Here is a 17,748-nt window from a genome sequence, read left to right as displayed (position 1 = left end):
AAAAAAAAAAAAAAAAATGGCCTCCAATAAAACTACATTGCAAAAAATGGGAAAGAAACAGAATGAGAAGAGTAAAAAGGTTGAAGAGGCAGAGCCTGAAGAATTTGTGGTGGAAAAAGTACTGGATCGACGTGTAGTAAATGGGAAAGTGGAGTATTTCCTGAAGTGGAAGGGATTTACAGATGCTGACAATACTTGGGAACCTGAAGAAAATTTGGATTGTCCAGAGTTAATTGAAGCATTTCTTAATTCTCAAAAAGCTGGTAAAGAAAAAGATGGTACAAAAAGAAAGTCTTTATCTGCCAGTGAATCTGATGATAGCAAATCAAAGAAGAAAAGAGATGCTGCTGACAAACCAAGAGGCTTTGCCAGAGGTCTTGATCCTGAAAGAATAATTGGTGCCACAGATAGCAGTGGAGAATTAATGTTTCTTATGAAACGGAAAGATTCAGATGAGGCAGATTTGGTGCTGGCAAAAGAGGCAAATATGAAGTGTCCTCAAATTGTAACTGCTTTTTATGAAGAGAGACTAACTTGGCATTCTTGTCCAGAAGATGAAGCTCAATAATTGTTTGCATTGCTTTATATATATATATATATATATATATATATATATATATATAATCTCGGTCTTGGTTTTTGATTTACTAGTGTGAAGAAATAACTACATCTAATAAATCAAGTTTGATACATTTGTTTTGAAAGTAGTATTGAGAGAGTTGTTGGGGGGGTTGCATCAATAGCACTGGTTACTTTGAACAAATAAAAGCTTTCTGTAGTTGCTTCCTTTATCAGAAAAGAACATATGATACCATGGTATATTACTTCCTCTGCGCTACGGAACAGCTTTTCTAAATGCTAGGGGAAATTTCCATACCCATTATTCAATCAGAGCTTGTGTTTAACTCATGCCTAAGGACCATTCTGGGTTTTTTTAATTTGTTTTTGTGTGTGTATACGTAAAATGCATATGTAAATGATTGTTTTTAAACATTCACCAAAACAAAAATCACGGGTAAGCCCATGTGTCTGCGATGCTATCATTTTGAGCAACCTAAGAATTGAAAATTTTCCTGAAGCCATAACATTTCAAACTGAATAGTCGGTTCGTAATTAATTGGATAATTTAAAGGCAGCCATATCCGAAGACATAGCTGCATGTTTATTCATATAAATGCAACATTGTGTTTGCAAAATTCCTAAAAGGAAAAGCTTTATCGCTACCAACAATCTCCCCACCCAGATGAGGAAACTAGATAAATTCTGGTGTGTTCTAATACTGTAAACAAGACTTTAGTTAAATGCACATTAAAGATTCCCCTAGTGAGCAATTGTTTTACAAGAACTTGAAATCCCTATGCTGCATTGAATAAAAGTTCATGATTAATGGAATATCTGAGGCTTGGCTCATGGAAACTTAATCAGATGGTTAGAAATGTTGGCAGTTTCAGATGTGCTGACATAATGGGTAAACAAACTTTTTGTAATCTATTGACTGCATGTTTTTTCCTTACCCCAACTCATTTCTTACATGTAGGCTCAATCTTTTCAGTATTTGGGTTACTGGTTCTGCAGAAGCCAGGAAAACAGCCTTGTAGTAATCAGAATGTTATCCAACTGTATATTGTTTATTGTAAATACTGGTGAACAGTGGTCAATAAATAGTTTTATATTTCTTTAAAAAAAAATTACTATTGTCTGTTTATTTTCACTATTTAAAACATGGCTATTAGAAAATTTTAAATAACATAAGTGAATCACATCACGTTTCTAGTGGGCAGCACTAGTTTCTAGCGTAGAAGACATGTGGGCTATTGCTCAAAGATTTCATTGTCCATCTATCTGCCTCATAGCAGAAAAAGACAGAAATGTGACTAATCCATATTGTAATAGATACAATTCAGGTATATAGTTCACCCATTAAAATGTGAGTTCCATAAAGGCAGAGACTTTGTATGTTAAGTTTATTGGTGTAGCCCCAGCACCTATATTGCCAGGCACATAGTGAATGCTGCAGAAGTATTTGTTGAATAAACTTATGCATGTATCATAATATTCCCAGATTCCATAGTTCCTGACAATTATAAGTGCTCAATGAATAGAGGATGATTGAATCAGGTTGTGTCTGGATGGAAGGTATAGTGGAAAGAACATTAGTGCTGGAATTAGACAGACTGTGCCAGCTATGTGACCTTGGGCAAGTTGTTTAACCTCTCTGAGCCCAAGTTTTCTCACCTATAGAATGTGGATTATAATAGGTGGCATTAAATGAGATGTTAGTTTAGCACCTAGTATGATGCATGACTTAAAGTAAATGTTAAATAACTAGTACTCATTGTTAATTTTTTAATCCTTAGCCCCTTTTAAAATTCTAGTTATTAAGAACTTCCTAGATGAAGAAGGCTCTGAATTGGGCTTGAATTACGTAGTCAAAGAACCATATCCAAGTGTGGACCCTTTAGAAAATATTTGACTCATTCGAGAACTTCGGTCGGGAAAATAAAAAGGGTATTAAATTTTTAAAAGTTTATTTTTATCCCTTTATGTGTTTAGCTTTGCCTGCCCAATCTTCAGGAGATGTTGTACCACCTGCAATTAGGGCAGACTACAGAAAAGTCTTAGAGAAAGCAATGTTGTACATATAACAAAATCTGTACCTTATGGGCAGTTAGTTGAGAAGATAGAGAGAAGGAAATTGACATTTATCGAACACCATCTATGGTGCTCAGCAGCATTCTACTACCCAATTTAAAGATGATATAGATTATACATATTTAAGCAATATTATGCATGACCACAGCAAAAGATAATACAGTGAAGTGTAACTCTCCCTTCTCAGAAGCAGTGGCTGTTGCCTGCTTATTTTGTCTCTTCTATAGATGATTAATGTAGGCCGGGCGCGGTGGCTCACACCTGTAATCCTAGCACTTGGGAGGGCGATGCGGGCGGATTGCTCGAGGTCAGGAGTTTGAAACCAGCGTGAGCAAGAGCGAGCCTCCGTCTCTACTATAAATAGAAAGAAATTAATTGGCCAACTAATATATATAGAAAAAAAAAATTAGCCGGGCATGGTGGCACATGCCTGCAGTCCCAGCTACTCGGGAGGATGAGGCAGGAGGATTGCTTGAGCCCAGGAGTTTGAGGTTGCTGTGAGCTAGGCTGACGCCACGGCACTCACTCTAGCCTGGGCAACAAAGCGAGACTCTGTCTCAAAAAAAATTTTTTTTAATTAAAAAAAAAAGATAATTAATGTACATACAAGCATATATCGATAGATAACAGATGGACAAATTTATATGTAATATCTCATATACTTTATATGTAATATCACATTGAATCCTCACAACCCCATCCAGAGGAAATTGTTTTCCTGGTGCTATAAATGAGGGAGCTGAAGCTCAGTGAAGCTGTACACCTTCTCCACCATTCTACAGCTAGGGGTAGCGTGGCCTGGGTTCTCAGCCAGGTCTCCAGTGGCTTCCCCACTCTTGGCTTGGGAGGATGAAGATCTGTCAGCCATCACTCTGACTTTCACTGCCCAACACCTTTGTGCGGGTAACAGCTCTGTTACCCTGGGAAAAATGAGATAATGAGATGGGATCCTATTCTTCACCACTATCCCCCCACCTCAACACCCAGCAAACAGAAAAAAAAAAAAAAAGTCTTTCTAAAAATAGGCAAATACTAAGCAGTGACATAGACATTCTTGTAAACCAAATTTCTAAAGAAATACGCACATACACACACTCAGTTTGGTTCATTTTTTACTAATTCACATCTGTATCGATCATTGTTAGAGCTAATCAAGGTCTTCACTCCAAATTTCTTTAGGTTTGTTTCAAGTCACTACTAATTCTAATCTGGAATAAAGCCCTCTAAGAGACTGTTGGGATCAGGGTTTCTGGCTAGCTTGGAATAATTCCTAACTTTTTTGTGCTATTCACAAAACTTTACAGCTTCTTAATAGTCATGTTTTACTCCTTCACAAGCACAGATTAATGGTTCTAATATTTATACTGCTGAACTTATTGCCTTTCTAGACTCCGTATTAATTAGAAGGTTGCTTGCCAGTTCCTTTTGACTGCTTTGTTCCTTTCCTCATATGGCTACAATGGAGAGAACAAAAGTGCACTGAAGTTATCAGCTCTGAATGTGGCTATTTTCTTACTTCCTGGTAGAAGAAAAGAACTTCCCCTTCCTTCTGCCAGCTCCAGATCTAGCTATTACTTGAACTTAAATATAATTGTTCTTTAGTAACCCTTTACTAACCTACAACTTTTAGTTCACCTTTTAATTGCTCTAGTAAAAACATTTTTTTAAATGGACTTTTAAAGAGATTATAGCTTTTCACCATGGATATTTTAAAACAAAACAAAAAACTTAAAGAAAACACACACCAGAAAACAGAACCAAAATTGTTTTGTTTTGTTTTTTTGGTGTTTTGTTTTTGTTTTTGTTTTTGTTTTTGTTTTGAGACAGAGTCTTACTCTGTTGCCTAGGCTAGAGTGCTGTGGTATCAGCCTAGCTCACAGCAACCTCAAACTCCTGTGCTTAGGCGATCCTCCTGCCTCAGCCTCCTGAGTAGTTGGGACTACAGGCATGCACCACCATGCCCGGCTAATTTTTTCCATATATTTTTAGTTGTCCAGCTAATTTCTTTCTATTTTTTTAGTGGACACGGGGTCTCGCTCTTGCTCAAGCTGGTCTCGAACTCCTGAACTCAAACGATCCTCCCACCTTGGCCTCCCAGAGTGCTAGGATTACAGGCTCGAGCCACCGCGCCTGGCATCCAAAATTGTTTTTAAAAGATTGTTTCATGTAATAGTGTGCAGATAAATGTTCAGCTGGCTCTTGATGGGGTGTGGGTGTATATGCATATATATATAATTTATATTTCATATAAATTTTATTGACATGAAGGATGTGTAGCACAGTTTTATTAATGATAATAAAATATGATAGGCTTTCTTATAAATTACATATAGCCAATTATTCTCACAGAATGCTGTCATTGATTTTTGCTGAACGTTTATTTCCCTAACCAACCTATAGTTGCAATTGATGATTGAGTATAGTTCCAACATGAATGTTGGTTGATATTTTCATTTAAGTTAACTAATAAGAAAAAAGTGATTCAACAAAGACATATATATTGGAGCGTCACTTCTTCATCCAGGACATGAGCAACTTCTTTGCTGAACTGGGTAATGGCTATCAAATACTAGAAGAATAGTTCCTAACTTTTTTGTGCTATTCACAATGTAATGGCTACAGATACGATACACTTTTAAGTTTAATCTGCATTAGTAACCTTTTCTCCATTGCTATAATATTTTAGTCCCCAGCAACAATTAACAAAACAGTAAATCAAGCCCTGGTTTATGGCATTTGCCAGTTTCTATGGGGTAAATACTCTCACTACGGCTAATTTTAAGATATACACAGTTAGAAAGACATGCCCACTCAACGTTGTTACAAAAGGCAGAACTATAGTTGGAAATAACCTCAGGAGCATAGACAATAGTAAAATGTCAGAAAATAATGAGATGTCAGCCACAGTGGCATAGTCCCAGCTACTCAAGAGGCTGAGACAGAAGGATCACTTGAGGCCAGGAGTTCAAGGCCAGCCTGGGTAACACGGTGAGATCCTTTCTCCAAAAAAATAAAAAATAAAAATAATAAAATAATGAAAAATAAAATGAATAATTCAATGACTTTTTAAAAATAATAATTAGAACATGATGAGGTTTGAGTATTTATTATCTTTGTTTTTAATATAATTTATTTAATTGTGAGTTTCACACTTTATTTTTTAGTAATGGCTATGTTTAACCACCACTTTGCAAAATTTCTGAAAATTGAACAACTGGCCCTCCAAAACTGGCACAAGGCAGCTCCAGCTCACCACTGGCTCGTGTGTTTTCCTCTCATAGGTCGGCTTGAGAAGCCAAAAATCACACAGAGTTTAACGACATCTGTGAACGGGACCTGTAACGTCACGCTGACATGCTCTGTGGACAAAGAAGAAAAGAACGTGACATACAGCTGGAGTCCCCCAGGAAAAGAGGGCAATGTCCTTCAAATCTTCCAGCCCCCAGAGGACCATGAGCTGACTTACACGTGTACAGCCTGGAACCCCGTCAGCAACAATTCTGAGTCCATCTCCACCCAGCAGCTCTGCACAGGTAACCAGCTCTGACTCTCCTGGTGAGGCTCAGAAAGCACTCTAAAGAGCAGCAAGGCCTGAACGTGGGCCTCATTCTCTAGGAGAATGTTCCTCCCTTACACCGGGCCTGGTCCAGGGGCATCCCCTCCCTGGAAAGAATTCAAAGCCTTCTGAGAGGCCGGGCGCGGTGGCTCACGCCTGTAATCCTAGCACTCTGGGAGGCCGAGGCGGGCGGATTGCTCGAGGTCAGGAGTTCAAAACCAGCCTGAGCAAGACCCCGTCTCTACCAAAATATAGAAAGAAATTAATTGACTAACTAAAAATATATATACAAAAAAAATTAGCCGGGCATGGTGGCGCATGCCTGTAGTCCCAGCTACTAGGGAGGCTGAGGCAGTAGGATCGCTGAGCCCAGGAGATTGAGGTTGCTGTGAGCCAGGCTGACGCCACGGCACTCACTCTAGCCTGGGCAACAAAGCGAGACTCTGTCTCAAAAAAAAAAAAAAAAAAAAAAAAAAAAAGCCTTCTGAGAGATGCTGAGCATTTCAGGGTGTTCGGTGGCAGCTCCTGCTTGACTCTCTGATTTAGTTTTCAATCCTGACCTTTAATAGCAGAAAGTATAGTTCCCCTAGCAGCTTTGGCACTCCCTTGGAGAGTACCCAGTGTTGATAATGCCCCTGAAAGTGGGCAAGCCTGCCCAGCCTCATGGGCCTATTTCCTGAGAGTCAAGACTCATTGCATCTTCTGTTTCCAGACACCGCAATGGGCTTCCGTGCTCACCACACCAGGTTGCTGACTCTGCTGGCTGGGTTCTTTCTGATTGCTCTCATTCTGTCTTCAGTGTTTTTGTTCCTTTTGCGCAAGAGAAGACAAGGTAGGATTTTCCCAGAAGGTAAAAACATGGAAATGCACTTTTTTTTCCCCCAGTGACTAAAGTCATTTTTTTCCAAGATGTGGAAAGGTCCTTTGTTCCAGGGTATCAACCTTCCTAAAATCTTCACCCCACTGCCAGAATCCGGCCGGCTACACCAAACTGCAGGGGAGTAGTTGAGGCAGGCCCACGAGGAGATTAGCTACTTCTCCACGAGGAGCCAAGTCCCTAAGATAGGAGTCACCACAGAAGATAAGGAAACTGATAGGAAATAGAAAGAATAAAAGAATACACAGAGACTAAGGTATAGTTTATAGTTTTATATAAAAAGATCAGATATAACACAGCGGGTACTCAGGAGACTGGTGTATCCCCATGAACACCAGCAATATGGTTAGATTCATACAGGTTTTTATAATCACAGACATCAATTACCAGTTGTCAGGGTAACATATTTGCATATCAGGGAATGCAGTTGCTAGGGGATACAGGTAGTGGGTTGGGGTCAAAAGTGATCTCAAAGGGCTTCTAATCTAACTAGGTGAACCAACAGGTACAAAGTCTTTCAGGGGCTAACTTCTAAGTTCTAAGAGATAGTTGTCAATTAACAGAGGTATAACAAAAGAGGTATAGTGACTCTATATTTCATTGATTAGTTACTGTGGACTTTAAGGTAGACAGACAGGACAGAGCAGGAAACTGATCTCTATAAAACAGGTCGTTTATAACCACAGGGGCGCTTCTCTGGGCAAAGTGCACTCATTGTCTCCGGCTCCCATCCTGTGGGCCATATTTGCCTTGTCTTGTCTTTCAAGACACAGGGAAGCTCACAGATTTTGAGATACCTGGATGCCTTCCTGGAAAACATCCCTACTGGAGATTTGAGAGCTCTCCCATGATAGCAGCCTCTAATAAGTGAACCACCGCGTTCACATATTCCTTTAGGGCAACACCCTGCAAGCTCCTGTTTCCATCTTTAATATAGCAATATTGAGTTATACAATAAAATAATGGTCTTATGAGCTACATCTCATTAATTCCTCAATCATATTTCTCAATACCCCACCACCTCAGCACCCCCCAGAATGAAGGTCCTGAGGACTCTGTGACATCACCCTGGATGGTCTTCAGGGTCTGTTCCCGAGATCACCAGTATTGGGTGGGCCCAGAACTTGGGTTCGAGTTTAGGGCTGCCATTAACAAGCTGTGCTTCACTGGACAAGTGTGTTCACCTCTCTGGCCCAGCGTGCTCACCTGTGAAATGTTCAGACTAGAGCGTCTCCGGGGTCACTTCCAATTTCATCATATTTTGATAATGACCTTTGGAGAATCACTAAAGGCCATGTATTAATTTTGTATGCTATGGTTGTCACTAGATCTCTCTGAATCCCTCTGGATCTTTCTGTAATTGTGCCATTCTCAATTCAGAAAACCTGATCTTAGACCCCTAAGGAATCATGACACCCTCCTATTCTCCCTCATCCATGTCCACCCAAGATCTTCCTTTTCCCAGCAATCACAATAAAACACATGGAACCTTCGCTTCCATGTTCCTGACTCTCCTTTGGGTATGATTCCTCAGGTTCCTACTTGAAGACCTTCACTAACAGCCCTGGTAAGTTCTCAGCCACGAGGTTCTCTGAATAATAATTAGGAGGGTTGGAGGGTTCACAGCAGTGGTTAAGACTAGCACGTACTTTGCAATCTGTCTGCGAAGGTCCCAGTTAACCATTTACCAGCTACCAGTTATTTTATCACTATAAGCTGCCATTTCCTCAGTTATAAAATATTCATAAAAAGTAGAGCATCCTGCATATATTTATTAAGTGGATTAAATGGAATTAGACATATGGAATACTCGGCCCAGTTCCTGTTACACAATAAGTAGTCAGTAAATCTTAGCTACTATATTTATAATTGACGGGCCTGGGCATGGTATAGTGGGGGCATTCTAGGGGACGGGGATGGGGGCTTGGGACTTGTGCCATACTCAAATGGCCTCATGATGGGGGGAAGTCACTGCATGCTCAGGCCACAGGCGGCCTGTAAGTTCCCTCAGAGATACATGTGTCTTCAATCCCTCTCAGGGATTTAGAGATGATATACTCCAAAATCCTCCAAGGGAGGGATTGTCACTCCCTTTTGGAGAGAGAAAAGGGTTATTCTTTGCATCTATAAAAGATATAAAAGCAAGCACTCAGTCACTAGGTCGAGGGCAGGGGCTGGGATAGGACAAAACTCTGAAATGTTGAAGCCCTGTGATCCTACTCAGCTCAGACCTGTTATCTGTAGCTGTATTGGTGCCCTTGAACATGAAGGCCCCAAATTTTGGCTATCTATGTTCAGCTTGACCCTAAGATTTTCTGTGTTAGTAGAAAAGTACTCCAAAGAAAAGAAATACACTGAGATAAAAGCCTCTTCTACCGCATACATTTTTTACAGTAGGGACTCATCTACTGTCTTTACTTCTCTGAAGCCTTCCACAGAGCCTGACACATAGAAAGAGCTTGATAAATGTTTATTATCTGTGCGAATCAATCAAAAGCAGCAATAAATGTTTATGGGGCATCTACTATGTGGTTGACATTGAGGTGGTTACAGTAGGGTACACACCAGAAGAATGCAACACAGTGCATAACTAGGGGGAATCAATTAAGTTAAAAAACTAAGATTCAGACATGAAAAGTCAGTTAGCCATGCAAGGCAGTCACTGCTGTGGCCAGAGACACTTAGTAAGACCCTGGGTGGAAGAGCTGCCTTTGACTGCCCACACAGGGGCTGGGGAGATTCTCTTTAGCCTCATCTGGACTGTAGAGTAGATGAGGGAGAATTCAGTGGGAGAATTCCCACTGAGCCACGTGCAACCTCTGGAAAGAGACAGAGGCAGTCCGAGGATCTAGGCACCCATCTCAAGCGATGGAAGCCACTTAACCCCTTAGGGCTTCATTTCTTCATCTTAAAAAGAGAACGTTGGAGTAGATCATCTCTAAAAACTCACCCACCTTTCACAGAATGTGGTTCTATGTTTATTTGTGACACAGATGCTGCATCAAAGAAAACAATATACACATACGTCACAGTTTCAAGAGACCCTCAGCCAGCGGAGTCCAGGATCTATGATGAAATCCCCCAGTGCAAGGTGAGCAGGTGCTACTCATGGACAGCCCCGTCCCCACCATCGCCAGGTGGGGGAGCGCAGGCAGCCCTGCCCTCTACTTGCTGTTGTCTAGAGCGCAGCCACCGCAAGAGTCTGGAGGATCCAACTAGCAAATACCATGTCAGGGAAATCATGCCAAGAATCTTTTTATGAGGACAGGAGCGTGGCCAATTGTCACCCGATGGCAGCCTCCGTGGGTTGCAGCCATGAGCTTCCGCAGAGGGCCTGACTCCAGGCTGGGTGACAGTCAGGACTAGGAGCGAAGCGACACCCTAGAGGGGCCGCACAACAAGGGAGCCCTGGTGTGGGGTGAGGGCTGTTCTGTGACTAGTCACATGACGAAGGTTGCTAAGGGGGCTTCCAGGCCACAGAACTCACAGAGAGACCCCCTTGAACTACACTTTCTGGCCTAGCAGCAGCAGCAGGTAGCTTTCCCCAGACTCAGAGTCACTCTGTCCCACACCCCTCCTCGCACCCGCCTGCACCTTCCCCGCCTCCACCCTGGATGACCTTCCTCCGTGCTCCCACCGCCTGCTTCCCTGAGTCTGCAAGGAGTGAAGGGGAAATGGGGTCTGCCTGGTGCGTCTAGCACCGTGCGTGGACTCACAGGGCAGCTGGATCCTCAGAGGCGTGGGAAGCTAAAATGCTCACCATGCAAGACTCAGTCTGAGCCACACAGATCAGGGGGAGGGCCCCCTGGGGGGCCCCCTGGCTCCTGGGGTTTTGTGGCCGCCAGGCCCTGCCCACCCACTCCTGGCCCTGATCCTCTCCGAAGCTGGATGGAGCCAGCGCTGAGGCCGGGGGAGGTCCCACCTAGTGACGTGGGACAGGGAGGGCTGGGCTGGGGCAGGATTCGAAGGGGGACTCCTGCTGTCGGGCCTGGGGCTCCCTGACTGGGGGGAACGTGGGTGTTTTCCAGGTGCCGCCCTCCAAGGAAGAGCCAGCCAACACGGTCTACTCCATTCTGCAGTTCTCTGATAAGGTCAATCCTTTCTGGCTCTTTGTCCCTGTTTTCCTATCTGCCCAGCCATTCTGGTGGACCCGGTCCATCCAACCAGGGGCCAGCTGGCTCCCTTGGGACTCTTCTCCATGCTTCGCGGGAGTAGCTGCCTAGGGCTTTGCTCTACAGCTGCTCCACGCACGCACGCACAGAGCCCCGCTCCCCGGTCCACGGCCATCTACAAGTTGGTGGACTTGGGATGCCGACCCCACCTTTCACGTGCGGAAGCCCCCAGGCCTCCGACGACAGTATGGGAACTCCCGCCCCTATAACACCCAAGGCCACTGCTAGCTCACAGTGTGGAAATTAGAGAACAGGTGCCTCCCTCTCATAAGTCACAGGCCCACATCCGGTGCCCCAGTCAGCAAATGAGACAGAAGCTGAATTTCAGCTCCCATTCGCTCCCTCGGCTGCCCTTTTACTGCACGCGGCCTGCGCGACCATTTGCAGTGGTCTAGGGACACAATTCCCTGTGCCTATGTCCTTCTCTGCAGTGTTTTCTGGGGATCTAGAGAGGGATTGTCACTATCTGAAAGTCCTCACTTCTGCTACAGTCAGGACAGCTTTGGGGGGCACTTGAAGTATTATCAGATGTTTTGTAAGCACTCCTGTTTAATGGCTGAACTACCAGGCAGGAAGCTAAAATGGGTTAGGGTTAAGAGCTGATTCTGTAAGGCAACAGGGAGGACATCTATGAGATGACAGGCAGGGCGGTGCCGCTTCCTCCTAAGGGGGACTTAACGCACAGGGGTAGTTTGAATGTCAAGGTAAGCCAAATGCACTGGAGAGCCAGACCGAAGGACCTGTACTTCTGCAGTGATCAGGTGAGGGGAGGAGGGGAAGGCAAAGAAGTGGAGGGGACAGGAGGAAGGAGAAGCCAGAAGCCAGGGCAGGGTGCCCAGCGTGTTTGCACCAGGATTTGAAGGCAGTGCGGGGAAGAAGAGTAACCCAACTTCCCAGCTGGTGCACAGAGAAGGAGATAACATCTGAGGAGTTAATCACGGAGTCTTAGATTGAGAGATCTCAAAGTAAATTCTTACAGGCAAGTTGGATGGCAATTACTCACCTATGAGTGTTTAATTTAAACCTAAGACTCCTCAAGCCAATGAGACAATTATTTGCAGCTCTCTATCTGCCTAGAGCACTTGAGATGTTAGTGGTGACTCATGATTGTGTATAGGAAGTGGAGTTATTGGGATGCAAAAAGAAGGAGGGCTTAACTAAAAACAAGGAATCCAAGTAGCTTGAGCCTGAGTGTTGCCTCAAGCCTATAATCAAAACCAATGCCCAATACCCCTCCCCAGATTCCTTTCTACTGCTCTTTTCTGTTAGTTACCCAAAGGCTCCCAACTGGGTGGCTGGAGCAGAGGCAAGGGACTCAGCAAAAGACAAGGCCCTGCTCCCCACTAGATTTCCCCAGCCCTGGGAAAATCTAGTGCATCCCTCATGCCATTTGCTTAACTCTCCTGGGAACCTCGCTGGACTGGCGTCGCCCAGCGGCAGCTTTCAGTGAACAAGCTCTGACATATCCCTCTCGTGCACAGATGGGGAAAACCAACACACAGGACAGCAAACCTCTGGGAACGTCAAACTACGCAATTGTGATCTAGGCTGCCAGACAGAGCTCTCCCTCTGGAAACTGAGACACAACCACCAACACTGGCAGGTGCCCTGGACCCAGCCCTTCTCTGCCCAGCTCTTGCTGAGAGACTGCAAATCACCACATCCCAGCATGTAAGCAAAGCAGGAAAACCTCTGTTGCTGGACATCGCTTGTGCCTAGATGGACAGATGGACGCATGTCCTTTATGAAATGACTCTCTGCTGGACAAATGACAAAGCAGGTTCCCTAGGACAGTGCTCCCCAAACTTCTTCACAACACAGCACATGCAGAAAATAATATTTTTATGTAGCACACTGGGATAGAAAAAAAAATCAAGATTACTTACATCTGGAAGCTGCCTATGACCAGAGGCCTCTCATGACTGGAAGTGACAACCCTGCCTGGCAAGGACGGGATCAATACTTTGCACACCTGTAATATGCCATGGCACATCAGCTAGAATGCTCTGCTCACACTCAGTATATGTGAGTAGCCCTGGTGCATGGGCTCCACCAGTCCCTACAGCACCTCGAGCAAATTAGCACCGTTGTTCAAGGCAGGTGCAGCCCGGGTGCATGACTTGGAGAGCAGTGTGGGCTGCACATCATCCCCCACCCACCCCTTTGCCTGAGAACCTTCATGCAGGACACAACTGGCTCAACCAGCCCAAACACAGATGACGGTCCCGAGTGGGGGAGGCTGCCAGAGTTGTGGCTGTCAGCCATGCAGACACACTCCCCAAATGCAGTGTTGGAAAATGCTCTTTCTGTGGAGTCTAGACTGCTGGGGTACATTTCTCTGAGTTCTACTTTAGAAGCCTCGTAGGACTTTCTTTCTGGCCACGTTTTCCTTCTGAGTGACTCCAAGCAGCCTCAGCAAGAAGCAGCAGCTATACCCAGTACCCCCACTCTCCCAAAGGAACTGACCAGCTATGTTTCTGGAACTTCAGGGGAACTGGGTGTAACCCAACCATCAAAAAAAGAGACCTTGGCTGGGAGCGGTGGCTCACACCTGTAATCCTAGCACTCTGGGAGGCCAAGGTGGGAGGATCACTCAAGGTCAGGAGTTCAAAATGAGCAAGAGCGAGACCCTGTCTCTACTAAAAATAGAAAGAAATCAATTGACCAACTAAAAATATATAGAAAAAATTAGCCGGGCATGGTGGTGCATGCCTATAGTCCCAGGTACTCAGGAGGCTGAAGCAGAAGGATTGGTTGAGCCCAGGAGTTTGAGGTTGCTGTGAGCTAGGCTGATGCCACGGCACTCTAGCCCAGGCAACAGACTGAGACTTTGTCTCAAAAAAAGAAAAAAAAGAGACCTTGAATGAAGCAGAGTCATTCTCCAGAGGGAAGTTGGGAAATGATGGTGCAGATGATGAAACTGGATTCACTTCAGTTCCTAGGGTTCAGCTCAGAGAGCCGTGGGGTTCAAACTGAGGCTGAGTGCCCCCACTTGACACCCCCAGCAAACACACAACCAGCCAGGTTACACGGCATCAACTCTCAGCAATGAGGAAGAATGCCCCGCAGCTGAGCAGGACATTCACGTGATCATTTGAGGAACTATTTCCCTGATGTGTCAGCAGACATAACCAGCTAATTCCTAACCCCCCATGAACGATGTCAGGCTGGACAGCAGAAATGAGCTGCATGGAGGCAGAATGGAGGCATCCGTCCCCGTCAATGGACCTCTAGACCCAACTAGCACTGACTGCCACCAGCACCATGTTAGGGCTGCAAGGCTGCACGTCTAAGATGTGCGTGATGTCTGCCCTCGTCTAGCTGAGGAGACGATCCCAGCACAGACACTACCGTTAAATCCTAACTGCAGCTGCAAGAAGTGGCATGAGCTAGAAAGCCAGGAAAGACCTTAGGGAAGATGGAGAGCTGAAGCTGGGCCTTGCAGGATGGATGGACTTTGGATAGAGAAAGAGGAGCCCAGAAAACCTCCGAGTGCGAGAAGCATGAAAATGAGCAGCGGCCTGGGTCTGTGGGGTGTGTTCGGGGCGCCTCCCCAGATACACCGTGCATGCTCACAGAGCCTTGCCTATGCCTACCAGAGAGCTCGGTGCAAGGGGGACCCCACCCCCACGCATCCACACGTCCTTCAATGCCCGCCTCAAATGGCACCTCCCTTCTGTGACGCTTTCGCTGGTATTAACAGTCAAAATTAATCATGGCTCTTTTTGCATTCCTATTTTTCCTTTGGTCCTTCTATCACTATAACTCATTTCATTCCGCCTTACAGCACAAATAATTATTTGTTTTCCTCACTACATTGCACGCTAATTACTGGAAAGATCCACGATGTATTCACTGCTCTAACCACCTCTGTATCCACCACCATCCAACATGGTGCCGTGTATCCTGTGTGTGAGCCACAAATGCAGTCGAATAGGATTGAAAGTCACCAGCCAGCCCGAATAGAAGGTCTGTCCGGTCTTTGCTCCAGGAGAGCAAACTTGGGATGGGGCCGGTGCATAGGAATTCTTCAGGTGGCCTTTGGGCTCAGGACCACCCTGCTCTTATCTCTCACTGCTTCTTTTCAATGTATCTTCTGGTTCACAAAGATGTAAGTTACCCTCTCCCTAGGGGTCAGCTCTCAGATTTTCCTTCTGTAAAATGACTATGATATGATTTTCCCTTTCACATTTTTCCACATGAACTAGATTGTGACCAACAGGTCCATAAAAATCAAAGTATTCTTTCAATGCAGCAGGATCTTGTGGCAGACCAAAATGTGCCAGTTTTTTTAGACGTGCATGGAAACATAAATCTCGGGGACAGTGCCCTCTAGTGGAAAGCATCAGTAAACCAGGACAGTCCCTCTTGTGTCGCACGCACCTTGGGCTTTACATGGGGACTCAACTGAGAAAATGAGGAGTGTTGCAGCTTGTGCTCCTTAGAAGAAGCAAGTGAAGCTGGTTTTAAAATGTGACTTTTAAAAACATCTGTGAAGCACTCTGAATGGCACAGCCTACATGAGACGAGCTTGGCTGGGCCAGCTTGGAAACTGGGCACAGGCAGGAAAGAGCCTGGCTGATCTGGGTGGTGTCCACAGAAAGCACGTCTCAGCCTCCGCCTGGAGAGAAGTGACCGGGCTCTATTTCCTTCCAGAGTCATTACTTTTCTTCTCTTTGACTTTTCTCTGATTTTCCTTGGTTTGTATAATTTTCTCAAGAATAATTAGTGACGGTCTCTGGTGGCTGTAAAATGAAGCTTGAAAAACAAAGACAATGAGGGGAAGTATAATGAGTGGTCGCTAACATGGACTCTGACAGTAGGTTGCCTGGGTCTGAATCCTAGTTTCTTAGCTATGTGACCTTGGGCAAGTTGCTTTAACCTCCCTGTGCCTCGGGATGTCCATCTGTAAAATGGGGATAATATTAGTTCCTACCTGTGGGGTTGGTGTGGGGATAAAAAGAGGTGTTGCTCATGTAAGAATTCGACGGCACAGGGTGAAGCCCTGCATTATTTTACGGGCTGTTCTTACAGGCCTGAAACCTTCATAAGATGCTAATCCAAACTTATGAAATTAGCTTCTTGCAACAGAAATGCAGCTGACATTATGTTAAATTAATGTTGTATATCAAACATTTAACTCTCCTCCCTCCTGACTCAGATCTATTGTAATATACACGATGTCCCTGGCCCCGAGTTATTAATATACTGCACAACCTGATGCTATACGTGTCTCCCAAGCCAGACTGAGAGAACAGGGGATATTTCTAAATTCCAACTGCTACACTAGATGCTTTATACGTTATTGGCAATATTCACAACAGCCCTGTAGAGTAGAAATTAATTCTTCTAGTTAACATTAAGGCTGATGGAATGAATACCTGGCAAGTAACTTTCTAATTAATATGGAGTCTAGGTCGGGCGCGGTGGCTCACGCCTGTAATGCTAGCCCTCTAGGAGGCTAAGGTGGGAGGATCGTTCAAGCTCAAGAGTTTGAGACCAGCCTGAGCAAGAGCGAGACCTCTGTCTCTACTAAATGAAATAGAAATAAATTAGCTGGAAAACCAAAAATATATAGAAAAAATTAGCTGGGCATGGTGGCACATGCCTATAGTCCCAGCTCCCAGCTCAGGAGGCTGCAGCAGAAGGATTGCTTGAGCCCAGGAGTTTGAGGTTGCTGTTAGCCAGACTGACGCCACGGCACTCTAGCCTGGGTGACAGAGTGAGACTCTGTCTCAAAAAAAAAGAAAAATATGGACTCTAGAAAGGCAATGAATTCAGCAGTGTAAATATGAACACCTTAGCAAAGGCAGGAAGCGGCAAAGATAGGATTTGAACTCAAGACTTCTTGTCACTGAGGGCCATGCACTTGCATTCTGCCATGCTGCTTCTCTTTACCTGTTGTGTATTCCCAACACCTGGTACTTGGCCTCAGCTGTAGCACACACCCAGCACTTTGCTTGATACATATTAGGTGGACCACAAATGTCTGTTGAATGAATACTTGCATATACTAATATTTAAAGGTACTAAAAATAGCTCAAAGTAAATATATTTGTATATTAATTCCGTATCATCCATAAAGTTTACCTTGTAAGTGCCTAAGAAATGAGACTAATGGCTCCATTTGTTGTATAGGTAAACACAATAAATATTATTTTATAACGCATCTATTCTTTTTTGTGTCTTTATTTTTCAAGCTCAGAAGAAATAAAGTAAGTAGTTGGAACAGCAAACAGACTATTATGAGATGGTCAACATGATAAAAGTCCTGTGCAGTCTGCAAACCCAGGCCCTGAGTAGACACAAAGAGACCAAGAGATTGAAAGGGAAAAGAAGGTCTGATGTGAGAGGGGTGATTGGGAGCCTGGGAGGAAACTGAGAAGGTCAAGACAGGGAGGTCTAATGCCACAAACAGCAAGAAACGAAAGCAGCAGAAGTGTTTGGCTACAGATAGAGAAGGCAGCTCTGCCTTGATCAACCTAGAGAGA

At 44.4% G+C, this 17,748-nt stretch overlaps 1 protein-coding gene and 1 pseudogene across 3 annotated transcripts in view; both read left to right on the top strand.

The window, feature by feature from the left end:
- CD84 (CD84 molecule) overlaps positions 1–17,426 on the top strand; it is a 32,835-nt gene extending 15,409 nt beyond the window's left edge. The window contains exons 3-8 of one of the 3 annotated variants that reach the window (XM_012749210.3): positions 5,934–6,185; positions 6,921–7,040; positions 8,620–8,652; positions 10,079–10,176; positions 11,114–11,176; positions 12,739–17,426. In XM_012749210.3, the coding sequence (XP_012604664.2) occupies positions 5,934–6,185; positions 6,921–7,040; positions 8,620–8,652; positions 10,079–10,176; positions 11,114–11,176; positions 12,739–12,804 (632 nt within the window). In that variant the 3' untranslated portion in view covers positions 12,805–17,426. Of the gene's footprint in view, positions 1–5,933; positions 6,186–6,920; positions 7,059–8,619; positions 8,653–10,078; positions 10,177–11,113; positions 11,177–12,738 lie in introns of all 3 variants that reach the window. The other 2 variants (XM_012749209.3, XM_012749213.3) reach the window with 2 other exon arrangements.
- LOC142869588 (chromobox protein homolog 3 pseudogene) lies at positions 15–597 on the top strand (annotated as a pseudogene).
- Positions 17,427–17,748: the final 322 nt, after the last annotated feature.

The sequence above is a fragment of the Microcebus murinus genome, chromosome 2 (assembly GCF_040939455.1).
Source record: "Microcebus murinus isolate Inina chromosome 2, M.murinus_Inina_mat1.0, whole genome shotgun sequence".
NCBI classification, from domain to species: domain Eukaryota; kingdom Metazoa; phylum Chordata; class Mammalia; order Primates; family Cheirogaleidae; genus Microcebus; species Microcebus murinus.
This window is presented reverse-complemented; position numbering and strand designations above follow the sequence as displayed.